Here is a 27,294-nt window from a genome sequence, read left to right as displayed (position 1 = left end):
ACATGCGAGGAAAACGAAAGGAGAACGAAACCATAACCCAGCTTCTGGTTTCAGTCACTGTCGGCCTGACGGCACAGAGTGGAAAGGTCATGCATATAATTGCAGAGGCCTGCAGGACCGATGTGCACAGTGATGAATCGCTGTAAAAGCTCGGGCACAAAAATTCCCTGTTAACCACAGAACGAATGGGAATCTATTGCCGTTATGAGTACTTATAGTTGAGTCCCTAACATACCAATCCAGAAATGTAACCAGCAACACAGGAAACTTGAATCAACTTAAAATGACAATACTGCAAACACCTGACACCTTCATTTGCCGATGATAAAAGAACTTCTCAATTATTTTGCGGTTCAAATACATTCTAACAGGCATGATCAACGAAGTTACATCAGGCATATACATTAACACCACCACAATTCTGATCCCTCAACCGACTCAGAATTTTGCATGTCAACGCTTTTCATAACCATCATTTTCAGAAAAGAAAGGTTTAACGGCGGACACATGATCACAGAGCACGACATCTCTATTTCTCACCCCTTTCTTGATCGAGATTTTGATTGTTTCGAGCACAATCCGCACAACAAATAACTAACTGAAGAGTACTATGTCCCCAGAAAGTCTCAATTACAAGTAAAGGCTGCTTCGCTACAAAGAGCAAAACTGAGAAAATCATCTTTCGAAAGGATCTCCAGCGTTGGAGATTGAAGGACAAATAGCTGCAGCTATTTTATCTCTTAAGTTGTACCTCTTAGAAATCACCGGCCGAACATCTTCAACACCAATTAAACTCTCCAAAAAGGGGAGTAACAAAAGCAACTCTTGATCCAAACGATCGTCAAACCAACTGTCAATTGGTATTCCATTGTCCACTTGGAACCCAAATGCCTGAAATTATAAGCACCAACCCTGTTAGGGAAACTAAATTTCATCCTTATTTCTAACTTTAGCAGTTTAGTCACCACAACCAAATAAAAATTGCATGTAATTCTTGTACTTTTACAAGAAATTGACAAGGGTGCAAGTCTTTCTAGTCCAACAAAATCAAATATTTATGCCCAAATCAAAGAAGTGGGCTTCTTGGCAGTCATGGGAAGAATTGTAAGAGCTGCAGTTTGCTGTTTTTCGGCCTGTTGCAGGATCTAATTTGATAATGGCTTTTGTCCAAAATGTACATCTTGTCGAAACACATAAACATGGTTTAAAATCACGTTAATTGGAAATCAATTCACATGAGAATTGAGATCTGAATGGAACAATAAACTGCATGTTGTTGGTTCTAATCCAGTGTGTGCAAAATGCAGTTTTCAGTTACACTTTTATTCCGATCACATGTGAATTGATATCCAATGAAAGTGATTCTAAACCAGGCTTATGCATTTCGACGAGATCTACATTCTAGACAGAACAGGTTATCAAATTAGATACGGCAATTAGCCAGAAACAGCAACATGCAGCCCCTGCAGTTCTGCCCATAACTGCCGAGAAGCCCATTCCCTTTCAAAATAAGTATCCAGCCACTAAATTAGCATCCCCTGGTTGAGTAGCTAAATTGGCTTGCAAAAGATAACCTGCTGGCGCTGGAAGGTGTCAAATTATTATACTTTAGCAATGTTCCTCCCATGGTGCTAATGCTAAAAGTCTACAATACACACCCCTTAAAAGGGTGTACCATATGCACCTATTTTGTGGTTCATTCATAACATTTTAGAGTGTTTCGTAACTTTTGTTCTAGAATTCATAACTTTTCAGCAATACGATTCGTAACGTTTTCATTATGATTCATAACATTTTGGTGTATCTCGTAACCTTTATATGATTCGTAACTTTTTAGCAATACGATTCGTAACATATTCTCTATAATTCATAACATTTTGAGGGGTGCATATGATACACACCCAAATAAGGGGTGTGTATTGTAGTCTTTCCCTTTATTCATTTTCTTCTTAAAATAGTCAAATCATGAAAGTACAGAAAAGGGTTAATGGTATTTATTTACAGCCAAAGTTTGTGCCAAATTTTTTGACACAAACTTTAGCACAGGCGACAACTAAATTTAACAGCCTTAATAGCAGAGGACTGAAGCACTTAATATACAGCTTCATGCTAAATGTAATGATGGCAGCCCAAATAGCAAATTGTTGGCGTCCTGGAGAAGCTCTAAGAAGGAAATTTTTTACTTTGCTAGAGGTCAGAAGACTAAAAATTTACTATACACTTATATTTTAACACTCAAACAGGAAATGCAGAGGCTTCCATCAACAATTATAAAGTAGCTGAATCAGCTTCTGACTACACCCACTATTTTCTAGATACTGAAATCCAATCTATTTATAGGAGTGTCCAATAGTTGGGAGAAGGGTAAGATTAAAGAATAGTACCAGAAAATAATACAATTTCTTTCGAGCAGAAGCATGACAATGACTGGAAAAGGAAGAATTCCAAAAACAGTACCTGTGGAGAGTTGTCGACTATAATGACACGTGCCAGATCGCGGCCAAGAACTGATAGATCTTTCAGGTAATTTCCCTCCACAAAAACACATGACTCACGATAAACACGATGGCGGAATATCCTCCTTTTCGGATCCAGTACGTTAAGAAGCTGCTCCGCATAAATGCTTTGACTAGCAGTAAATATAATAATTTCGAAAAGGCCAGCTACCCTCTCCAAAAAATCATTTAGATAAGGACGACATCGGACATAGATTGTATGCTCTTGGAGGTTAAAATTCACAGGAAAGGTGAAATCTGCATCATCACAAGGTTCTAGTGTAGAGTGCACCAATGTCTCTGTCAAGTAAAACAAGTCACCCTCAATCCATGCCATGAAAGCCTATGGGTTATATCAATATCCTTGAAAAGCTTCAATGAAGAGATGTAAGTACCTACATAATCTACACGAATATAGTCATAGTAGACACAGAGAGCCAATGCGAGTCACACTTCTTGTAGTGCATATGCATACAAAATTTGTATAATGGGACTTGGGAATATGGATGTACATGCATTAACACACACACACACACACACAAAATATATACAAGCGTGGTCCTATGCTATGAACAGAGCACAGGAAAAAAAAAATGTTTACATTTTATCATGCCTACACTTTCCAATTTTATAAAACCACTTGCAAATATACGAGTGAAGTGGTGGACAATAAATGAGTGACTTGAGGAAGTGCAATGGTGGAGGAAGCAACAAATTTGAGATGAGAGAAGTGGAGAGAGTGATGTCGATTTTTGTGACTTTCTTAGAAAAGAGAGTGTCCAGTGGACTACAAGTATTATTTACTATATAATAGGGATATATAGGTATTTGTGTCTGTAAATAGTATCAACAAGGCAACATACATATGAATACATATGAAGATATATATACGAGCACATACAAATATTTATCCGCGAATACCTGCACGTGTTGTATGTATATGGAAATATAAAAAACATCTGAATGAACACTTTTCAACACGGAAATAACCTAATGTAAAGTATACCTGGTTCTGATTTAACTGTGACCTAACACTCATAGTTGATCTTCAATTGATGAATTTAAAGTGGTTGAACAGGCCATGTACCAATTGTTTTCTTTGAAGACTTTTTGAGAATAGGAAAAAATTGGCACATGTATAAAATAGGATGTCTAATTTTCATCATGGTGATTGAAGACGAACAAATCCAAGTTCTCACACTAAAAGGAGATTGTTATTTGTCCAATAGAAAATAACGATAGCAAACTGCCCCAAAAATCAGATCGGCCATATAGACCAACATCTACTCATAGAAATGAGTATGTTAGTGTGCATGAATAGTCAACTTGGAGATCCATACCCTAAAGCATTCCAATCAGTAAATACTGAAGTAATACAATTAGAACAAGTGTCTCTTTGATTCGTACCGTCCAAGTCCAAAACAAGAGTAGTGGGAGGACAACTCCTTGTCTGCTTTGGTAGCAGCATACGTCGAAAAGTAGGGACCACTGATGACAGATCTGGCAAATTCTTCATGAAAAAATACGGGTCAAAGTCATCAAATTCTTCACATTCATCATCCTCTATGCAAGCATCCGTTGACATGTGATCTTCATCTCGCTCATCAACGCATTCCAACTTTGAGTTTTTCATAGAAAGATATATAGCTGAAACTTCAGGTGACAGGTTGCCAGCTAAATCTGCAATGCATGAAACACAGAATTTTTATCTCAAAGAGTCATCCTGCCATATTCAGTTCAGAGCATTTTTTGTATAAACATTTGTAGCCACTCCAACCACTAACTCACCAGGGCATGTCACATTCATCAATGTCATTGTGTGCTCGCTAGAATCATGCATATGGTTGCCCTTCAGCATATCCATCTGTGAGTCATCTTTTCCAAAATCCTGAAATTTCTCATCCCCACTCCCAAAAAATTTGATAAAATCCACTGGGACAATAGCAATGGAGATACGGAAAGAGTGAATGAAGGAACTAAAGTAAATATTGCTCCAAAAAAAAAGAAGAGGAAGCATGACTTGTATTAAAAGCATCTGTTTCGCCATTTACCTCCATTGGCAATTTCCCCTCCAACACTTCTAGAACTGTGAAATGTAGGAGAAGAAAATATGGTTTCTAAAATTCGATGAGCAGATCCATCATCACGGCCCTGAAAATGGATAATATTATTAGCAAGTGTGAAAGGAAGCCTGAGCAATCAAACAGAAGCAATTTTTCCAACCTTGAGATTTTTTTATGATTTTCCAAATAATAAGAGGCTTAACTAATGATATGCAGTTGATGCAGATGGTTTCCAAGAGAGACTTGGAATAGGAGATAACCAAACTCTCGCAATTAGCATGGGACGGGGTGGTATGACATTCTTGGCCAAGGGGGCAGGGCATCGCAACAAGGCTAAGATCTGATACTCTGAATTTAGAAACAAAATGAGGAGGAGGTATTTTCAACATCACAATGGATGAAGATATCTCTAATTTTTTGGTAGTGCATAACTAATCTGCTTTCAATCCAAAAGAAGACAACAACTACCATCTAAGGAGACTTTGTAGGTCTACATAAAATCTAAAACCACAACCTTGAGCACAATATCCATGTCGCCAAAAAAGTAAATAGATATTGTTATTCCTAGAAAATGTGTAGAATTCAAAGTATCATTACCCATAAGATAGTGACAACTATGGTTCATACAAACATTCAGTATCTATGGGTTAAACATGTAAAAGTAAAACCCAAGGTGTGTGTGCCTAAGTGAAGATGGAATTCAAAAAAAAAAAGAATAGACATGCAAAAAGACGGAGGAACAAGCCATCAACCACCATTGTACACTTTTTAGTGACTTCCATCTGTCTTGAGAAAAGGTCTACTTACCTTACATTCCAAGGAAACACAATCAGATCCATTGTACCCCAAACAGGTGTTAGAAGCATCATCCTCTGCCATTTCATATCTAGTATTCAAGTTTGTGGCAGGAACATGCTCCTGCCTATTCTTTGCATGAGGGCCACCTGAAAGTTGCATCAGCCAGGTGACATAAACAAGTGCGATTATTATCCACTAAATGTTGAATGTTACAGTCCAAAGGACAGCAATGAGGTAAAATTATTCGATTTCAGATTCTACAATATACTACACTTCAATCAGGTAACACCTTGAATTGAAGTAGGAAGTGCCAATTTGAGATACCCAGTTGATGCCCCAATATTGGTGTGTGTTAACAGGAAATAAGATGAGAGAAAAATATGAACAGCAAATGCTTCGCAATTGCAAGGCAAAATGTCAAGTAAGGTGTAAACAAGAAAATCACGCCAAACTCAATCATACAAGAAAGAAGAAATAAACTCACTCCCAATACCTCAACGAAAATAACTCCTCCGTTCTTTTAACACTTTGACTCATTTTTACTATGATTCTAATTGATAATATTGAAACATGTCATTGGACAATAATTATTAGCAACACTAGATGAAAAATTACAAACCATATTTTTGCTTTCTAGCAGATGATGTGATTATCTCTGTGACTTTCTTCTCTGCAATTTGGACATTGTCAGGCACCTTCTTCTGATGTCTTGAAGCCTTTGGACTAACAGGATCCCGGACAGAGCTTCTTACACCAACTTTTTTCTTGGTTTGCATTTCCAACTTGAAGGAGGAAGTCCAATTCTTAAGACACTTAGTAGCTAATCAACCAAATTACACCAACACACCAGAAAAGGAATGGTCTGCTCCCTGAGACATTTGTTCTGAATGACACGTACTTTAACTTACAATACTAATCAAACTACAGAACCAGAAACACAACCAAAGAAGAATCACTGCAGTTTTGGAGTCAGGATCTGCGTAGCAGCCATCACCTTGTCTTCTGCAAAAGTGGAACATACCCAAGATCAATGATCACCAATAATCATCACGAAATGAACAAATGATCAAAAATCTCGCCAGAAAATATCTTCTAAATAATCAGTGCAGCGTTACCACCAAGGCACCAAATGATAGTCTTTCAATTAGAGTCATAGACCATTTCCTCTTACCAACAATTTGATAGCCGAAAGGAGATTTGTTTTCTGAAGACAGATTAAAAGAGATATCAAAACCTCTCCTTTGTATACCCAAAAAAATAATAATAAGAAGAAAGTCATGCGCACAGCACAACAGCCCAAAGACAGGAAGTTTAGAGTACAAGAGCGAGAGTTGCTCATTGTACAGAAATGGCCCTTTCCGAGCCTTTATCTAGATGAGATGATATTGTACACTGTTATGGATCCAACATGGGGTATAGAGTGAAAAACCTCAGCCCTAATTTCACAAAATCCTTTTAATTTACTAACATTTTGCAAGGTATCACTAAATCATAAAGGTTCGCACCCCCAAGTGATATAAGTTCGCCTGCCAAGGTTGAATTCCTGGATCCATCCCTAAATTGCCATTGTTCCCTTCCATTATTTAAATTGGTCAAGGATAACCTACTGCTTTGTGTGCAATACATCGTTGTTGCAAAATAAGAAAGCATTTTCCATTGTCAAATGCTTCTATGAGTTCTTTCAAGTGATTTTTCCAACATTATTAGTTCATCGCATAGTATCTTTAAGCATATGGGATTTAAGTTATGACTGTATACTTCCAGTTCCAGATAAAAAAATGTGCCAATAACCAAGATCTATAACAGATAATTGGCAAACAAGTAAAGGTATGAAAACAATGCATCAAATAAGATAAAGAATAAAACAATGCAACTGGATTATTTTCATTTTGATGAGTACTCTGGTTCTCAGTCATTTTCCCCGACCATTATTGAGATTCATCACCAAACCTGTGGTTGTGTGTGGATTCAATGGGGATCTTAGGGCACCACCATCCAGACGGGACTAAGAGCCATTCGGACAAACTAAGCTGCAACCAAAGTTCTGGACCTACAGGAAGTCTAGAAATCCCATCCTGACGGTGGACAGTTGTCAAGTCCGTCCGGACGGTCGGAACGCGCAGCAGCACTATATATTCTTGTTTTATTCAGTTTTAGGGTTTCTAAGCTTGTCTTAGGTGTAGGAAACGTAACAAAACAGAGAAACACAATCAAGAGGATATCAGAGTGCTTGTAATCCTCATTGGCTATAGTCAATTAATCTGTCCCGTCCTGCCGTGGAGTAGATACACGTATCACACCATGCAAATCTTGTGTGATTGTTTCTTGCTTGGCTTACTTTTGTTCATCTTCTTTATTGTTTACATTACAGATCAAATAGTTGTCTTCGGCATGTCCCACAACACCTTCAAGTTTTATACATGCACCACCAGTTTTTACTTTCATTTTTTTTACTTTTATCTGTTTCCCTCACAAATCATTATAAATAAATAAATGAAAAGAATCCCTAGCCTCATTCTCCCCATGCCATTCAAAGTTTACCAGCTTCATTATTAGAGTTAGAATCTCATCAATTCATCAAAAACTACAAAATAAAGTAAAAACTTACCCATATTTTGTATTACAAACTTATGGGTCTGTTAAATGCTCAAGCTACTCGAGCTTGCGTTGTGCTAAACTCCATTGTGACCGCCTTCTGACATATATACACCAAGCTCAAACGAGGTTACGCAAACAAACCGAGCTTGAGCACATTTCTTATCAAAGCGACCAAGCTATTTTAGCTTGGCTCTGGTCGGTTAGTTTAAAGCTCGTTTGAGACCAACTCATCTAGTAACAAATCAAGCTTGAACACTTTCATTTACTATAAGATCATTAAGTCTTCAGACCAAGCTTGAACTACACACCTCTTGCCTCAACTCAATTCTTTCCACCCCTGTAAAACCGGCTCAGCAAAAACGGAAATAAACGATAACATCTATGCATGCACATATGCATATCCTACTAGTCGGAAAATTCCTTTCGATTAGAAGTTTCACCAAGCAAGTAATCCACTGTAACTCAACACAAACTCACTAAAACCCTAAGAACAGAAGTGAGAAAAAAAAAACTCCAAATCACCCAGATTGTAATTAGTAATTACTGAAAAACCCACTCAATTCAAGCTGAAAGCAAGTTCAGGACTCCAAACCTGAGACGAATTCGAGCGAAGCAACGGCGGCGGAATTTGAATCTACGTCAGCAGCTGCTCCTGCAAGTGGAAAAGGCAGTGACTTCGGCCATTGAAGAGAGAGAGAAAAGGCATATAAATTGTGCTCAAACATCAAAGGACAGGAAATTCTAGGGTTTTCACCAGTTAAGGAGTTCGAGAGAGTATTTTCCCTCCAAAGATTTGTAAATGGAAAAAAAAAAATTAGAGAGAGGGAAAATGAAAAACTGATCGGAAATGTCCGAAGAAAAGAGAAAAGGCTGAGTGTTTATCTGTAAAATTTCGAGGGGAGAAATTTTAGACTGTTTTTCTTCAGGGTCTGATAGAACACGCGCGACTGTGAAAATGAGTTTCTACTCGCTTCTAATTGCGGCCATCCGTCGTGGTCTGCTCTGCGATTTCGACGCGTGTCCGGATTGTTCTGGCGCGTGTGTGCGCTTGAGAAGTGGCGAGTTGGGAAATTATTTGTTGTTTTTTGTTGCATTTCTAGCTTGTCTTTAAATTTTTTTCTAAAAAGCTCCTCGGTTTTTTCCCCTGGGCTTGTTTTGCGATGAATTGGAATTTAGGTTGAATTTCTTAGTGCATAGGCATGACTAATATCTCAGATAGACCTTCATTCATATTTGAGTAAAATTTTAGAGAGTCCAAAAAAAAGGTCGGTTGTCGCAGCTTCTTAAATTTTGCTACAACTTACGACTTAGGAATGAAATGAAAGAAAATTTAAATTTATCAGTTATAGTTTTTTTTTTTTAAACTAGAAATTGTTTTAAAAAAAATCCTTTTAGGTTTCCTCACCAAGATCCTTTTAGGTTTTCTCAATGCTTGAAAATATAGCTATTCAAATTCTAACTATACGAGTACCTAATAATAATATGAATACAATAGTCACTAACAAATAAGCTTGATAATCAAAACAAAAAATATATACTCCTATATATTACTACGAATATGAAATGATGCTCTTTACCGTTGCTCTGAGTGAAAAATATGTAAAGAGTACATGTCAACGTTTATGATTGAAGTCTCGTATACCAAGATTAACCTTGCTCCTCGAAAAATTAAGATGGCAAAGGGTGGAATGTAACTGTAAGGGAGAATAACGAGAATTTGTTAAAACCCAAAGGACTATATCTGAAAGAAAATGTTGAAAGGAGAAGAAAGACCTCCTTGGTTTTGAATTCTACGGAGTAACTTTTTTTCAAAAGTCCAAAAATAATGGTGGACTCGCAGACAAGAATCTTTTTTGAAATTTTGAAAGCCGAGATCCAGCGGAGAGAGTACTGGGGAGTGGACATAACAACGTCCCTCGCCCGACCAATTTGAATTACGGGTATCCAATGTGGATGAGGGACTCAAAACTGAGGCCACGTCGGCATGTGATTTCTTTGACTTTTTTTTTTGTTTGACAATTTTTTGCTGGATTTTGTAAGCAGAAAGTATACTTTCGTTTTTTTTAAAATTGTTTTTAGTGGTCCGTTCCAAATTGCTCGTTTTTTTTTTTAATTCAGTTACTCAATAACTTTATAAACACTTGTTATTGGGAATTTATTTAATAAACAAATCAATATTCATATTTTTTGAGAGGTTTCGAACTACTAATAAAAGGAGACCAGCAATTTGAAACAAAGAGAGTAGAGGTTTAATTATGATCTCAACTAAAACGAGACCAACTATTTGGGACAAAGAGAGTCGAGGTTAATGATCTCAACTTTTGAAACTAGGGTTGGTCTAGTAATCAACTTACTTATTCATTTCCTCTTGAGGTGTCAAATTCGAAGTCTCTCGTCTTGTCAACTCATTTGAGGCTAATGAAGGTTTGCCCGGTAGTTAATTTTAGGCTCCAGAATTACAGGCAAACTAGTTGGAAGCTTGGTTATAAAAACAATAATTTTTTTTTTTTGTAGAAGTCCATTTTAAGAATCGGAAAAAAAATATATATATGCGTTCATTTTTACACGGCTCCTATTTCTTTGTCACCGTGTGAATGTGATATTTATCTTTATGTGGGAATTTGAACTGCTGAAAGGTTAATAACGTAAATTCATGTTAACAAAGATAGACAGAGAGTGCATAAATTTAAAACAATGAGGTAAATATGGCTATCTCCAATAAAAAATACGAGAAAAGATACAACACTTACTACAAGAGAAATTAGCCTCAAAATTTTTAAGAGTAATATTAATGAGATTTTTGATAGGAGGTTGATTGGCTATCTCACTCTTAAAATACTTTGTTTATTGCAGATATCATGTATAATAATCCACTTTGTTTTCATAGTTTTTCATCATGAGTAAAAGGGAGAGCGAGTCTGCGAGTGCAACAATCTATTGAGGTTATTGTCCGAGATGCCAGATTGTATTGGAGTGGGTTTTGATGTGTGTGCGTGTGTGTTTTCAAGTTTGTGGGAAGAACGGGAGGTATAGCACATTGTTTGTCTAGAAAGGGTGTTAGAAGTGTGGGCGTGTCTACTTGGGAGGCTTGCGCCCCTATTTGAGTATTTGGTTAGCCAAGTCCTTGGGCAAGGATGGATGCTTTTGTTAGTATCACGCTTTGTGTTAGCGTATCATCAATAAAATTTCTTAGAATTTTGATAAAAAAAATAATTCTCCAATTAAGAATGTCAAATTCGATGTGGTATATCAAATGGATTGATTGGCATCTGAAAAACGACTCCAACTATAGAGTCAATTGCTTTTAGTTGACATTTCACATATCTCCTCTCATGCTAGTTGTCATGTTAAGAAATGACATTTTTAGTCCAAAGGTAAATTGGTATTTTGCAAATTCCCTTTGTATCTCATCCTCAACTAATTTCTATCCACTATCATTCCCCATCTTCATTTTAGGCACTATAACTTTTTTATTCAAGTACTTAAATTGAAAAAAATGGAAGATTTACTGTTAGTGTGGAACAATTTATTGATCCTGTGTAAGAATCCACTGTACTTTTTTTTTAACAACTACTATTGTGTTTTTGTTTGCATGTAACAATCTATTTTTCGTGCAACAATCATACTTTGTTCTCCTTGGGTCCCAAAACCCAATCCCTCTCTCAGCGCACAATTATCAATAAGTTTTCTCTCAAATTATTATTCACGTTTCTCTATCTCTCTTCCTCTATTCATTACCTCAAAAACCATCCTCAAAACCTAAACCAAACAATGCACTGATTTTTTCCGGAACTTATCACATTATCTACTCTTATCCGAATTGAGGGATCTTGATGTGCATGATCCGAGCCGTCAGATTGTCCATCCGACAACTCGGGTCTCATCTCGGTAATGAACGGCTCTCGATCATTTATTACAGGGATGAGATTTGATCCTTTGGATGCCCAATCCGACAGCTTGGATCGTATACAACAACACACCACCTAAGTTCCTCTTATCCACTTGTATCAACTAGTGTACTATTCAAATCATGTATAAGCTAATCATCCCTCCTTAACTAATTTCCCTATGATATATCCACAAAAAACTTTATCCGTCCACAAAAAACCTTATCTGTCCGGCAAATGGACCGTAAATTTGGCCAAATGTTGTATAGAGTTTTGTTTTGACATGATGTTTAAGATTCGACTCTCATGGCAGTAACCTAGTAGTAGTAGTTAAGGAAGACTATATCCGGGAAAGGGGAAAAAAAAAAAAAACTTAAAATAATAAACTCCTGGACACGTTTTTTCAGCCTGATACCAGAGCCAACTCGAGTCTAACCGTCTAACCACACCACGAGTTCCCTCCTCACCACGTCAAAACTTCGCGCCTTTATATATCTACTCGCTCTCTCTGATTTCCTCCTCATTTCCAAATTTGAATAATCTCAAATCTCTCTCTCTCTAAACATGGTGAGCGAGCACTGGCTTTCCCTTCGTATCATCTTTCTTCTCCTTCATCATCTTCTCGAATTCTTCGCCTATATTCAGTTGCTAATTTCTACTCTCAAACGTAATTTTCTCAGGTTGTTGCTCAGAGAGTGAAGGAATCGGAGATCACCGAGCAGGACTCGCTTCTTCTGGTGTACCTCTATTCAGTTTTACAAATCTCATTTTCATACGATTAATTCCTCCGAATTAGCTGTTTATTTCATCGTCTTAGTTTCCTCGTCGTTGTTGTTCCGTCAAATTCGGAAACCTTGTCATGAAATGTAAACCTAATTTTGTTTATGATATGAATTGTGTCGGTCCATTGTATCAGCAAACGAACTAACCGAGCTGGTCGTGAGCTTGAGATTTGAGTTTTAAAGCTCATTTAAACGAGCCAAGCGTTAGTTATAACTCGGAATCAGCTTGTTTTCGGCCCTAGTTGGTTTTTATAACTTGTGCGATGGAATTGGGAAGGAATCCTAGAGTGTTGTAACGATCATTTAACGAAATAATTGGAGATTTATTAACCTTGTTTGACAGGATTCATAAACTTGAATAATGAACTACTATTGACTGTAAATTGAACCTGAAGTTGTACGAACTTACTCTGAGTTGGATCAATCCTGTTTCTCCTTTAGATTTTTCCAATACATCTTGATATTTACCTTTGTATATGTTCTCCGTAAGAAGAGGACCGATATTGCATGAGCTTTCGTTAATCGGAGCAAATAAATGGCGAAATCCATGAATCGCTGTATTTTTAGCTATTCTGCGGAGGCATTGTAAGCTTCAACATGTTGATATGACGGATGAGGACGAATTTGCAAATAATGAAATATGTTTTGACTGTTAATTGAATTTGAACCTGATTTTTATAGTAAATGTTGTAGAAGTCGAATCTATATTTTACACTCGTCCTCTTAATGTTGTTATGTTCTTTCCTGTTGTGATCTTATTACTGTTGGAGGACAGAAATCCTATGATCTAACAGCTATCGAGGCAAATAAATAGCAAATTTTGTCATTCTTCTACTAATGCATTGATAGCTTGAATATGTTGATATGATAACATTTTCACATGCTATAATGATCAACTGTTGACTTTTGTGAACCTAAATTCAACAGCAACTATTCTAGGAGTTCGAATGTTAATTTTGCTCAAAATGCTGTTAACAGCAACTATTCTAGGAGTCCGAATGTTAATTTTGGTCAAAATGCTGTTACATTTTAGGCTTTATTGATATTTACTGCTGTCAGATGATGACAGAAATCTCACAATTTTGAATTGGCCAAATTTGTGGTATGCTTATTTCTTTAGCTCCTCTTTATTGATCTCATGTTATCTACTGTTTTTGACCTGAGATAGACGAGGAACCTGCTACGCATAGCAATTTTCAATATTAGTTACATTAGAGGCCTTTTTCCTGAGAAGTATTTCAATGACAAGTCTGTTCCCGCCTTGGGTGAGCTTGCTGTATTTAGATATCCTTCTTAGTCCACTTTAAATTTGAATACTACCTGATAAATATTTTCCTACAACCACGAAATCGTGTTTGACCAGAAATAAAGATCAAGAAGCTTATGCCAATGGATGCGGAGTCACGGAGACTGATTGATTGGATGGAGAAAGGCATGTTGAGTTCACTGACCTGACACACATCTTACACGGAATGGCATTATCGTTTTCTCAAACCGTTTCGTGTCTCTTAATTGTTGCAGGTGTTTACGATGCACTGCAGAAGAAATACCTCAAAACACTGCTGTTCTCTGTTTGCGAAGCAGTAGAAGGTCCAATGATTGAGGAATATGCATGTAAGACTCTTTTAGTTCAATACACCTTGGTAGTATCACTGACTTGATGTTTGATCTTGGTTTACTTTGTTGAGGTGTACTGTAATTTGTCAAGATAGGGTGTACATTGTTTTCTGCAACCTACCATTACTTATAACATCTGACAAAATAACACACTCCTACGCATGCTTTAAAATAGGGAGGATATCATATCATTATGTTTGTTTCTTCTGAAAAAAATCTAAGCAATAACCAAGAATAGTGTGCCACTTTTCCGTGTGCTTTGCCAAGGGAACATCATTTGTGATTTTTTTCCTCATTAATCTAAATATAAAGAACCATTATATGGCACTTCTATGCGCTTTGAGGCTTTTGACGAAGGGGAAATATCATTTCCGCTCTTCTCTTTCACATTGTATGTAATAAGAGGGTGGCGTGGTACACATTCCTCTGACATGACATTGATTGACTCCCAGAAAACCCTACAAAGATACAACTGTTCGTTACCGCACTCCATGGCTATTAAATCGAACTCTTTTTTTTGTAGTTGTTTGTACATGGAGGTATCAGTTGGGACATTATTGCCTTGCTAATTAGATTTCTGTTTGTTTTGCTGCAGTTTCTTTCAGTTACTCGAGTTCTGATAGCCAAGAGGTTTCAATGAATATCAAACGCAACGGAGACAAGAAGCAGGGAGGAACATTCAAGTATAACTCCAAAACAGAAGTCACTCCTAATCAGATGAGGTACTTAATCCAAATAGCTCAGTGTCCTGTTGGTTCGGTTTTGAAGTTCCAAGCTCACCTGCCGTTTGTGATACTAAATACCAATGCAGGAGTTCTGCTTGCAAAATGGTCCGCACACTTATTCAATTGATGAGAACACTGGATAGAATGCCAGAAGAGGTAATGCTTTCCACCACTTTGATAGATAAGGTTCTTCAAATAATTTTAATGAATTGCTTCTAACTGTATGATATTTGACTCTTGTTTCAGCGCACTATTTTGATGAAACTCCTATATTACGATGATGTCACGGTACACCCTTTACTTAATTAAGTTCCCTTTTACGTGATTGAACTTTCAGTTTTTTAGATATCCTTGACTTCCTAACCAAGCCATAGTACTGGCAAGACTTGGAAGTGCATAATGCCAGTATTATGCTACCCATGTGGACTAGTATCTTCATATATTGTCTGTACACTTGCAACCTTTTTGGTTTGTTGTAGTGGTTGCCTAATGGTAACAAGTTATACAAGTCCATGCTGTTAGAATTATGTCATTTTGAACTGCTGCATTGCTGTAAAGAGTGATGTTGGTAAAGGTAAGGAAATATGAATCTTATGTGCTTTGAGGTATTTTAACTTGACACTAGCCCAGTAAAACTAATAATCATCACTTGCTTCCCCTTGTATTTGGTCGGGCAAAATATTATTCACACGCTCACCTCTCTTGCAGCCTGTCGATTACGAGCCTCCATTCTTCAGAGGCTGCACTGAACAAGAGGCTTATAATCCATGGAATAAAAATCCTCTGAAAATGGAGGTTGGGAATGTTAACAGCAAGCATTTTGTATTGGCTCTCAAGGTGAGGATTGATATAGCTTGAACAGCAAAACAATCGGTTTACTATTACAAATGTTCAGCTAGTGTTTATTTTGTCTGGAATTTGTGCAGGTTAAGAGCGTGCTTGATCCTTGTGAGGATGAAAATGATGACATTCAAGATGATGAGGTGAGCTTGGGAGCTGATTCTGTACAAAGGGACGAGTACTCGGAATCTGACAGTGAGGTAATGTGTTATCAATAACCATTACATTTTATTTTCTCCAAAAACTACGGTAGCTGTTGAAAGTTGATAACCATACACCACAGTTTTTATATTAAACACTTGTCAATAAATTGCAACTCACCTCAGGTTAGTCACTCGCAAGGTGACAGATACGTGGTTGCACCAATAGGTAATTCCATGTTTCTGGCCTTATCACCTTTACATGTTAGTTGCCTTTGTTCCTCTAATTTTGGTCTGCGAATAACAATAGTTATTTTAACAGATAAGCAGCAGGCTGATGAAATGGTTGAGGAAGGTAATTTTTGTCAGAAAACCCCAAGAGCCTCTTTATTAGAATAAAGTCCCACTGCAATACTCGATGGTGCAGATGATACTCAAGATCCAGAGGAAGATGAACAACAAGTAGGGCGGGTAAAAGACTGGATCAACTGTTATCACCTTGACACTGTTGAGCTCACTCATGTTCTCTCAAATTTCCCTGACATCTCACTGGTAAAGGCCTTTTCCTTTACTTGTTTTTTCTGGTCTTAACATAATCTTGGTTCACTGAGTATGTAGAATGTACTTTGAGTCTAACATTTGCAACCTTATGACATTGTTATGAAACTTAATGGTTGCAGGTACTAATAGAAGGTAATTCGAGGACCTGATACATTTGAAGCTCGTAAAAAAAAAGACATCCAATCCTGCACCTATTAAGAAGGAGAATGGTTCTAATTGTTTTGATTCTATTATACTGGTTTTCAGAGATTATTGACAAGCTAGTCAAGGAAGGTACATTGTCTAAAGCTGGAACAGACTGTTACACCATTATGAAGCAAAAGGTGGTTTACTTTTTTGCTTTGTCCTGTATATTCAGCGCCTGTCTAATTGTTGGCTCATAGTGTAATGTTTTTTTTCCCATTTTGACAAAACCAAAATGTTAGAACCTTGACTATGAATTTGATGCTGTAAAAGAAGAAATGGATGGCCAAGTTGTCTCAAATGGCAAGAATGCTCAGCAGGATGCGGGTGAAGATCACATGTACATGAAGGTTAGTGTAAAAAATTCTCGTGGGATTAAAGTCGAGGTGTTTTAATCTGACCTTTTGTTTTAGTTGTTTGTCTCCTCTCGGTGTGACAAGTTACCCTTGCCTTTTTTCCCCGTTCTTACTGCTTTGGGTTTGGTCTACTGTTGAGTTGTTATTTTCTGGGAATCTTATCGCTAGCTGGGCCATTCAAGTTCCCTTTTGAACTTAACCATTTGCACATGTAGAAACTAGGATTAAGAATACCCGAGGGACTCTTTTTTTTATATTTATGAATTCACTATCTTATTGTAAATTATTGCCAACTTTGGAATATATCACAGTTATCAGACATATTAGTGGCATAAAAAATGGACGCGGTCTATAAGATTAAAAAATTATCCAGGCGGCTGATCAAAAATAAGTTCAAGTTCATTTTTCTTGGGCACGCTGTACTAGTAGATAGATACAGGATTGATACTAACATTCTGCATGGTATAAGTATTATGAACGCTTTAAATGCAGGCTTTGTATCATGCTCTTCCAATGAACTATGTGACAACTGCAAAGCTTCAGAACAAGCTGGATGGAAAAATCAACCAGGCTACTGTCCGCAAGCTGATTGACAAAATGACTCGCGAAGGGTTTCTAGATGCCAAAAGCAATGGGAGGCTAGGTTTGTGCTCTGATACCTACTAGTTGAGTGTAATTATTATGGCTTAATTTGTGGGAGTGATATTGCTGTCATGAACTTTTCTCATTTGTTGTCGCAGGCAAACGTGTGATCCATTCCGATCTAACTGAGAAAAAGCTAAAGGAAGTCAAGAAAACTTTGGACATTGATTCCATGGTGATAATTACAACTTATTTGAACAATTTTGCCTGGGTGCATGATGACATTCATCAACTTATTTATGTTAACGTTTTTGAACTATATAACTCTGAACAGGATGTGGATTTTATCGAATCACAGATGTCCAAAGGCATTGGATTTCAGAAAATGGGTAAGTTATCAGAGTACTCTATACCAATGCGGATTATCTTACAGTGATTACCCTATTTCATAACGAACAATTGAAACAGAGAATGGCTTGTACTTGATCAGGGATCAACCACAGGGACATGTCCACCTGCGGTGCTCTTCACTCCATTGGATCAGATCTCACACGCACAAGAGGTAGATCTAAAGCACATCAAAATGGTTCTATCAGAAGTGAGCAGACTGTGACAAGGGGCCACGGAAACACTCCCACAAGCAGGGCTGAGGTCTGTGCTTCTTATTCCTTTAGCAAGTAACCACCAATTCCTGCCTGTCACTCTAAAGCTTCGTAGAAGTTTAATGAGTAATGTGTTGTGGTATTTGAGCAGCCAGTAGCTTCAAGAGAGAGTTTTGCAGCGGGGAATGAGAATGGCAGAACAAATGGAAATGGCAATCAGTTTGATGAGTTTGATGCTGTTATCTGCAGTAGGTCCAGCCAGGACAAGCGGTCCAGGAAAGCAAGCACGGTACGACTCAACTTTGTCATCAGTAACAAAATTTTGTGAAGTTTTTTTTGTGTTCGTAAGAATCATAACCTTCTTCCTCCCCACAGGTTAAAGAGCCAATCTTTCAGCACCAGAAGCGCCAGAGGTCTCTAGGTATCTGAAAAGCTTTGGAGTAATATTCCTGAATGCTCATTCAATTTGGATTCCACTTGTTCTTGTTGAATGTGTTAGAAACTCTTTCTGTGATTCTTTCAATTATAGTAACTTCCACGAATCATGACCATTCACATTCCTGTATCGATCATGGGAAATACAGTTCTTGATATTGAGATTGGGGCTACCGGCTACGGTTTATGATACAGTACTTGTTTCCCTTCTATTCTGCTCAAGTCAAGTTGATTGATTATTCTCTGTTCGAAAAAAAAGAAGTTGATTGGTTTATCAACTATAGTCTTATGCCATCTGGGAAAATGATTTTAGCTTTGATTTTTTTAACAAAGAACTGACTGATAGCTTCTGGAGTTCTCCTTTCTTATTTCTACCGTTTATAGCTATACCAAGCAGTTAGTAAAATTGTAGCCCCCACCACGGGTACAGGTCGGACTCCGCTTTACTCACCTATTTTTTTCAATCTTCAATTACGCATGCAGTCTCTTTCCAAAAAGTAGTTTAAGAATAAATGAACTTTTTTTTCTTAAAATTATATGTATAAGTGTAAATGAGTTTCCCATAGTGTTAGGCGCGCAAAAAACTTCCCCAAGCTTGAACATTCGTAAACTCTCCAAATAGAAGTTAGAGTTGGCTTACTTCCCTAAGCTTGAACATCCGTAGGTTCAACTTTCACGGCTAGTGAAAAAACCATTTTGGTGCCACCGAGGTTTACTTAGTCCGTAATTATAAAATTCTATAATTAAAAAAATTAAGTGCATGCTGACTCGAACACTCAATTATAAAAAATAAAAAAAGAAAAAGAAAAAGAAAATCAGGGACACCTTCTCCGAGTGTCTCTCCTGAAGCTTCTATTTAATTATTATATATTTTTAAAAGCTAGGTTTCAAACTTTCAATTGCTCTCTAGAACAAATTATAGATTCTAAGCATTCTAAAAGTTGGTTTTTAATTATTTTTTTTGCAATAAACAATACCATTAATTTCACAGTTATGATAAATATGTTTACCTGTTTTTACTAAAATTCAAAATCTCAAATACTACAAAATCTAAAACACTGATCAATATTGGTTTGAAGATCGTGGAAAATAAGAGAAAGTAAGGAATTTTTTTTTAAAAAAAAATCTCCCATTGTTTGGTTTGTAGAGAAAGATGAGAGAAAATTAAAAAAAAAATCTTCTTTCTCATTTTCCTTTTATTTTTCTCCCGTCCCCCGTTTTAAAAATACTTGTGTAAAAGTTATAATTTTTTATTTTTTCGATTCCTCTCGTCGAGACAAACTAATATTGCATAAATTTGACCTGAAACTAACAAGCGCGATATTTTTTGTAGAAGGACAAAACCAAAAAATTGTGGTCCACGAGGACGCCCCGTAAAATCTTTCCAATTTCTATTTTCTACTGCCATTGGTTCCAACTTCAGGGCAAAGAATCTCCCTAATAAGGCCCGTCCCCCATCGGCACACGACACGTGGCGCCACACTCACCGTTCAACCGACGTGCGCCTCGGACAATAACCGGTACTACTACTCTCCCGCCGTTCCTGTATAACCGGATCCACTTCCCACATTCCTATTACTACGACCTCTGCGTTCTCCATCTCGATCGAGAGGCGCATCACGCTTAGAACTCGATGGATTCGACCGAGGTACGTTAAGAATCTCTTGCTCTCCATCTCATCTGTCCGCGATTCTTCGTTTTCTGATTGGATTTTTATGCGCAACGAATGAATCTATTCTGCGTGCTTGTGTGTGTGTGTGAATATCTCGTTCTACATTTGATTTATCCACGCTTCTGTTTTTTTCCTTCGATTAACTGCTTTTGATTGAGTTTTTGTGCGCGAAGATTCTTCATGTTCTTCATTAATTTGATCTGTCTGCAGCACTAGGGCTGCAGACGAACCGAGCGCTGTTCGCAACTTCGCAAGCAGCTTGGGGCTCGGCTCCTTGGTAAATGACCCAGTTAGTTGTAACTTGGTTAGTTTATAGACACTAGTTTTGAACTGAGCGCTGTTTGCGAGCAGCCTGGGGCTCGTTATTCATTTGATCTGTCTAGGCCAGGGCTACAAACCTGGCCACAAACATACCGAGCGTTATTCGCGAGCAGCTTGGGGCTCGTTTAGGAGTGAAGGTATGTTGGGGTCGGGTGGGCCCCGGCAACCCCTAATTTAAAATATTTATGAATATGATAATTGATATCTAATTTTGAGTTTGGATTGTTATTATTATTGTCATAACTTCTTATAATCTCAATAAGTTTGATTTAATTTAATAAAAACAGGATATTTTGCATTCTCATTTCTCAATTGTTTTCATACATAAAAAAAAATAAGCATGTGAGTTTGATCGTAGCCTAAAGAAATTTTATAAAATGATTCATACATGTTTAATGCATTAGACTAAAATAATTTCAATGTACAAATGCATTGCATTGGAACCAAAGACACTACTCTACAATAAGAATACGTTTGGATAAAAATATATCTATTAAGTCAGCCCTTCTTGGGCAAAAATTCTGGCTTCATCACTGGGCTCGTTATTCATTTGATCTGTCTGGGCTAGGGCTGCAAACGAACAAACCGTTTGTGAGGAGCTTAGGGCTCGGCTCGGCTCGGCTCGGCTCGTTAGTAAATGAATCGATCTTGAGTTCGTTTTAACTCGGTTAGTTTATACTATAGACACTAGTTTAGTAAACGATCTGAGCTTGAACACCTCAATACTAAACAAGCCAAGCTAGAGATCTATTACTTTGGCTCAACTCGTGCTCGAGCTAGACTATTGAATGAGCCAAGCTCAAACACTTCAAAGCTCGGGTCATTTGGTCTTGTTTGCAGCCTAAGATTCCCGCTCTTTTGTCTTTTTCTTCGACCAATTGCTTTCAATTGATTTTTTTGTTGGAAAATGCAAATAACAGCACAATGTTTAAGGAAAAGGACAAAAAAATTTACAGTTTCCTGTTTGTTGAAATGCTTTGAAAAGTGTTAAAAGTTTATTGAAAACTGTGTTCTTTTGTATTCTTCCCACCTTATTGACAACCCATTAGGCTGTCAATGGCTTAACCATTTTTGTTTTGTGTTTTTGAGAAGGTCGAGATCAAGAAAAGCGATGGACAATTGAAGCGCCTAGGGTTTGTAAGGATGATAGCGATCAACGCTCTGATATGCGTGTCGAATCTGTACGAATATGCGAAGCAGAGCTCTGGTCCCTTGAAATCCACAGTCGAAACCGTGGAGAGTACTGTAACCACAGTCGTTGGGCCTGTTTACTTGAAATTCAAGGGCGTGCCTGTTGATCTCCTTGTTTTCCTTGACGAAAAGGTATTAATCTAGTACTCTGCCTCCTCACTTCTTTGTTTTAAGTATGTGGGATGTTGATTGTGTAGATCAAGACATATAGGAGTAGCAACTATAGCAAGCTTAAATGATAAGAATATAATTGTCACTAGTTTGATGTGTGATTCTTCTTTCTTTCTTTTTTTCCGACGGTCAAAGGGTGTTTGGGCCAGCTTACGCAAACCTCAACTAATCCCCTCTAACCATTCACGTCGGGACTAAAGAATTCACTAGAAATTACTTTCTTGCGCTTGACTCCAAGAAAATCGAACCTTGGTCAATTATGTGGAGAGCAAACCTATTAACCAACCGGACTAACCCTTGGGGCTGATGTGTGATTCGAACTCATACGGAAGTGCTTGGGAGTTTGTGCATGTATGGTGTCACATCAGAGAATACCTAAACTGGTAGCAAAATGCCGGCTCCTTTTTCCCCTTTTTTCCTGCTCAACGTGATCATCCTTCTGTTAAATGGTTGTGGCCCTGACAAATCCGAGAGAGAAACATTTGTGAACAAAGAAGAAAAAGGATTTGCATCTCATATTCTGATATTCGAGAGAAGCATACAAACGTACCATCCACATTACAATTTGAATAGAGTTCATTTTGGTCCCTAGTCGTTGGGAATGTTTTGGATGTACATGGCATGCATTAGGTGTCTGATATAGATACAGAATATGATGCAATGCCAGCAACTTAATGTTTTGGTTCGTAGCCGAATCAAGTAACGAAGAATGATTTCATGTCAGTTTGAATAACAGGCGCACTTTTGTGAGGTGCAGGTCGATGAAGTCGCAAACAAGTTCGATGAGCATGCTCCGCCTTCTGCCAAGCAGGCCGTGATCAAAGCCCAGTCTATGGTCCACAAAGCATCGGAGGTAGCACAATCATTCATACGCGAGGCCCAAGTCGGTGGCCCATCAGCTGCCTTTCATTATGCAGGCAGCTTGTACATGCATTTGTTCTTGTGCGCGATGGCGAGGTTATGGTACGTGACCAACCAGATTACAGCTCTCCACGTGCTGGCGCAGATGGCTGTACCCACCGTTAATCAATTGCTGGAGAAATACAACGTCGCAATAGTCGATTTGGCCGCCAAGGGTTACACTCTCTTCAGCCATTTCCCTCAAATTCCAATAGATGAGATTGCCAAGGCGTATAAGCAAGTTGAAGCAGAGAGAGGTCCTGCTTGTGCTCCTTGTGCAGCTGAAAAGGGATCCCGAATGGACTAGACAAATGTAATCTTTTGGGTATGATTTACATATAGGATCCTTTTTCTTTAATACACGATTTGAGCATCGAATTGTGCTACTTACGCGAAGAGACTTCATATACAATACCATGGAGGATGGTGTTGTTAGTCTCACTGCTAATGGTCCAATGAAATTATATATCTCGTAAGATTATATACTTTTTTGGTTATTAGTCCGTCAAACAAACGGATCCATACCTTGCACTACCATAGTTTTCTCATTTGTCTGCAAAAATCTGCTGGCGATGGTTGTACATTCGTATTTTCCTTTGGCAAGCGGAGGTACTGCCATCCTTGAAAAATGGATGTATATCAAATCAAACCAAACCGAGCCTTGAGTCCTAATCAATTGAAAAATGGATTTATACGGTAGGAAATTCATCTCGGTTTCCCTAGCCATTGTAGTCTGATGGAAGGAAAACCATACCTTCTTGTATCAATATATTGTTCTTGTTCTAAGCTATGTACAGTAATACTAGATAAATTCATGCCCAGGACCTTATGAATTAAGTATTTTTTGACCTAATGATCACCCCTTCAGTTCCGAACAAAAGTTTGCCTAATCCCAGGTTATAAAAATTGGTGGGGAAAAGCATCATTACTTGGCCAAATTCCCAAGTATTTTGTTCTAACTTCCGCGAGTTCATCGAGAAATCAAAATCAATACGTGCTACGTGAAATGTTGTGACTCGATGTAACTCCTTCCATAGAAAATGTTGCATCCTTTTCGAAACTATTGCCACCTTTCAATTTAATGATCACAACATAAATTTATGAGGCTAAGAATTTAATTTTGCATCCTTTTCGAAACTGTTGCCACCTTTCAATTAAATGAACGCGACGTAAATTCATGATGCTAAGAAATTGATAAATGAATTAGGCCGGCATGACATGAACCATCCTACGTGTCTACATAAGAATGATCCCGATCGCGAAACACATTCAAATAAAGACTCATAACCATGAGAACCAATAATCAATTTTTGGATTTGACAAGATATGACCTCTTAACATCTCAGTAGAAAGCGTACAAGAGTAGCCTAACCTAGTTGGTTGCATTATTTGAAAAAAGAATAAATAACGTGGGCAAATGATCCCCTAATATAAGGTGGTAGATGGCCCCATAATATGCTAGGAAGATTAGATAATTGCATTACCTAAAAAGATGGAGCATCCATTTTCCCTTTAAATATTCATCAGGAAATTTAGCACCAAACAGCATAGGGAATCTTCAAATTGGAAAAACGATATACTGTAGCACATAACATCCTGTTTGTCGGACAATAATTTTCCACAAATTTAATAAAACCAGTGGTTCTGCTGTCGATTGTCCAAAAAAAACCTAATAATCAACGCATTTGTCGCCCAAAAATAGTAAGATATTGAATGCTTTTTTTCTTTTTCTTTTTTTGTTTTGCCATTCGTTAAACTTAATCTACTCTATCCTAGGGGACTTGGGGAGGGGGATGGGTGTTTACAAGAATCGAACCTTGCCCATGTGCATGAGAATATAATGGAGACACTCCACTCCACTTGCGAATGCTTTTCTTCTCAAACAAGAAAAAAGACTAATAAGTTGAACTGGACACCTTGTTATAAAAATAAAAAAACACTAATTTGTTAATTGTTTTCGTTTTTAATTGAAGGCAGGAGATGGAGATCAAGTTAGGGGTGATAACGAGCTGAACAAGCCGAGTTGTTTATTCTTTAATCTTGGCTTGAAAACTTGACAAGCTGCAAAACACGTTCAAGATTAGCTTGTTTATGAGACGAGCATCTCTCGAGTAGCATGAATTTTATTATATACATCATAAGTCGAACGAGCCGAATAGTATCTTGTTCAAACTTAATTTGAAAGCTTAACGCGCTTTAAAAAGTGTTTGAGCATAGCTTATTTATGTAAGAAATCAACCTTGAGCGACCTTTTAACGAACAAACACAATGTCAAACTCGAGTAGGTTAGTTTGTAATCGAGCCCAGATCAAGTAGCAACCCAAGAACCCACTTTCTAAATTTTTGGTTCCTTATTTCCCTTTTGCGCTTGCTATTATTCCCTTAATTTCCCTCTATTTCTAATTATATTTCCTGTTGTGGAGAATCAAATAACCCCATTATGCTCCCTTTCTTGGTTCACAAAATGGAAGTGTATGTATGATACCCTGTCACTTCCGCCAGAAAATATTGCCCCGTCACTTTTATGCTCCCTCTGTTCACTCATTAAAGAAAAGGAAGATGCAAATGCCAATTCTCTAAAGTAGCAATTAAAATTGTGATTGTGTTTTTCAGTCTCATCAAAAGAGAATAAGTGCATTTTTATTGGGAAGAATTAGGGTTTGTTTATAGTATTTTGGTAAGGAAGATAAGTTTGGTTTTTTACTAGTGCTTACACAAAATTTTCCTATTTTATTGGGTTCCAGATAGGCAATAAAGTTCCACCAAAACCACCACATGTGACTCTCCCACTATTCCTTCCCTTCCTTTTAATCCACTCCTTTTTCCTTTCATCTTTTTGTTGGTCAATCTCCTACTCTGGTCTGTTGACCAACCAAATATGAAAACAAAAACACAAGAAGAAAAAGTGTCAGATGGAAATATGCATAATCATTCTAAATTACCTCGGATGCCTTTCCTAATGGACCCGGCTCCTTTGCAGTTGGACTGCAGCTGCCGTGACGGTTCATCGCAGCTATTTATCTGTGTATTCAACGGTTCAAATTTTAACAAAATTCTTCAAACAACAGACTGCAGAGAAACCAGATTCTTTTCTAGTCTCCCCTTTACATCATTTTCTCATTCACTTGTCTAGCCATGAAGGGCTGGAGGCTGAGATTTTGGGAATTTATTTATCAGGCTTTTACAATTATGCTCGAGACGAGAGTGGTCTCCTTGACGTTAAAATGGAGTCGGACTTTACTTGTCGCCGTAAAACTAATCAATGAAGGAGCACCACCCAGCCATGTCTACCGCGCGCCAATCCAACCAAAGTGCCGGCCACCAGGCTCAGCTCGTAGCAGAACGAGAGGAAGGTTTTGCCGTCACGGATGAACCCCCTTCTCCGCGGCTCGAAGATGGGTCGGGGCTCGGACATCTCTGGATGTAATATTGTAATAATTAGATTATTTGAAATATGTTGTAGGACTACGTTGTTTCTTTGAACTTCTGAAGCGCCGAAAAAAAAAGAAAAGAAAAAAGAGCCCAAACCCAAAATCATGAGAAAGATGAAGCTATTGATAATGGCCCCCACTAAAGTTATGACTTCTTCTTGTGTTTTGAATTTTCCATCTAAGGTTGATGACTTTTTTTTCCATCTAGGGTTTGATAGATTCTCTTTTGCCCTAAACTTGTGACAGATTTCGTATATGGTTTGGTTATTCATCCAATCCCACTACCTAATTTTGTTATTTTCTGCTACTCTCTTTCAATAGGACCGGTCTTATCTTTTTTCCTCCTGCCGGTCTTATCTTTTTTCCTCCTGCCATTCGTTAATTCTAATCTCTTCCAATAGGACCCGGTCTTATCATTTTTTCCTTTGTGCCATTCATTAATCCTAATATGCTCTATCTTAGGGGACTTGGGGAGGTAGATGAATATTTACGAAAATCGAACCTTGCTCATGTGCATGGAAGTATAAGGGAGATACCAATTGCACTCCACTCCACTCCACTTGCAACCAGTCTTATCCATTTACCAAGTTAAAAGCAATTTTTGGGTTGAGTTCAAACAAATCAACTGAATCCAAAAATTAAAAAGAAAATATTGTGAGGAGTTTCTCTGCAACAAATTTTAAAGCACGACTACATTATTCTCTTTAGTCTTTTACCCTTTAGGGCATCTCTGATTATGCTCCGAGCCGTTCATAGCTTGTTAAATCGAACAACATTGATATACGTGGCAAATTCCGGCAAAGCTGGTTCCCAAAAAAAAATTACCACAAGGATGGAAATAAAATTTAAAAAAAAATCTTTGAAGCTAAGAATCAAAATTATGGAAATTTTAGGGCAGAAAACCACCACATACAAAAAATTGTGCTCTATTTAACCCTTCCCCC

At 37.7% G+C, this 27,294-nt stretch overlaps 3 protein-coding genes across 4 annotated transcripts; 2 read left to right on the top strand and 1 right to left on the bottom strand.

Moving 5' to 3' along the window:
- Positions 1-290: 290 nt before the first annotated feature.
- On the bottom strand, positions 291-8,834 carry LOC131311293 (uncharacterized). Of its 2 annotated transcripts, XM_058338676.1 has the most exons (9): positions 8,709-8,807; positions 8,547-8,603; positions 5,976-6,358; positions 5,366-5,502; positions 4,547-4,646; positions 4,284-4,427; positions 3,903-4,175; positions 2,458-2,795; positions 291-891 (listed from the first exon to the last, which is right to left on the bottom strand). In XM_058338676.1, the coding sequence occupies exons 3-9, from the start codon at positions 6,130-6,132 to the stop codon at positions 676-678; spliced, it is 1,365 nt and encodes a 454-aa protein (XP_058194659.1). In that variant the 5' UTR covers positions 6,133-6,358; positions 8,547-8,603; positions 8,709-8,807; the 3' UTR covers positions 291-675. The 2 variants fall into 2 exon arrangements, with proteins under 2 accessions (XP_058194659.1, XP_058194658.1); XM_058338675.1 differs by having other exon boundaries at positions 8,547-8,834.
- A 3,454-nt stretch (positions 8,835-12,288) lies between these two features.
- LOC131311292 (meiosis-specific protein ASY1) lies at positions 12,289-18,856 on the top strand. Its single transcript, XM_058338674.1, has 22 exons — positions 12,289-12,408; positions 12,522-12,578; positions 13,792-13,888; positions 13,987-14,055; positions 14,145-14,237; positions 14,836-14,962; positions 15,052-15,121; positions 15,212-15,253; positions 15,674-15,802; positions 15,892-16,005; positions 16,132-16,174; positions 16,268-16,300; positions 16,373-16,497; positions 16,626-16,638; positions 16,753-16,829; positions 16,932-17,039; positions 17,538-17,688; positions 17,786-17,862; positions 17,962-18,016; positions 18,118-18,278; positions 18,381-18,518; positions 18,605-18,856. The coding sequence occupies exons 1-22, from the start codon at positions 12,406-12,408 to the stop codon at positions 18,656-18,658; spliced, it is 1,836 nt and encodes a 611-aa protein (XP_058194657.1). The 5' UTR covers positions 12,289-12,405; the 3' UTR covers positions 18,659-18,856.
- A 1,216-nt stretch (positions 18,857-20,072) lies between these two features.
- Positions 20,073-23,404, top strand: LOC131311291 (REF/SRPP-like protein At1g67360). The gene is made up of 3 exons (XM_058338672.1): positions 20,073-20,312; positions 21,750-21,980; positions 22,777-23,404. Exons 1-3 carry the CDS (start codon positions 20,298-20,300, stop codon positions 23,224-23,226), a joined length of 696 nt encoding a protein of 231 aa, XP_058194655.1. The 5' UTR covers positions 20,073-20,297; the 3' UTR covers positions 23,227-23,404.
- The last annotated feature ends 3,890 nt before the right edge of the window (positions 23,405-27,294 follow it).

Source organism: Rhododendron vialii, chromosome 12a (assembly GCF_030253575.1).
Source record: "Rhododendron vialii isolate Sample 1 chromosome 12a, ASM3025357v1".
Lineage (NCBI taxonomy): Eukaryota > Viridiplantae > Streptophyta > Magnoliopsida > Ericales > Ericaceae > Rhododendron > Rhododendron vialii.
The sequence above is the reverse complement of the archived record's forward strand: the minus strand, read 5'-3'. Positions and strand labels throughout refer to the sequence as shown.

Bases quoted from the DNA above. Each gene is read 5' to 3' on its own strand.
- LOC131311293 (XM_058338675.1), bottom strand. From the start codon at position 6,132: ATGCAAACCAAGAAAAAAGTTGGTGTAAGAAGCTCTGTCCGGGATCCT. The intron at 4,647-5,365 runs GTAAGTAGACCT...ATCCATTTTCAG, and splicing joins GTGTTTCCTTGGAATGTAAG to GGCCGTGATGATGGATCTGC. The intron at 892-2,457 runs GTACTGTTTTTG...TTATAATTTCAG, and splicing joins TAGTCGACAACTCTCCACAG to GCATTTGGGTTCCAAGTGGA.
- LOC131311291 (XM_058338672.1), top strand. The intron at 21,981-22,776 runs GTATTAATCTAG...TGTGAGGTGCAG, and splicing joins TTGTTTTCCTTGACGAAAAG to GTCGATGAAGTCGCAAACAA.
- LOC131311292 (XM_058338674.1), top strand. The intron at 14,056-14,144 runs GCATGTTGAGTT...TAATTGTTGCAG, and splicing joins GATTGATTGGATGGAGAAAG to GTGTTTACGATGCACTGCAG. The intron at 16,006-16,131 runs GTAATGTGTTAT...AACTCACCTCAG, and splicing joins ACTCGGAATCTGACAGTGAG to GTTAGTCACTCGCAAGGTGA.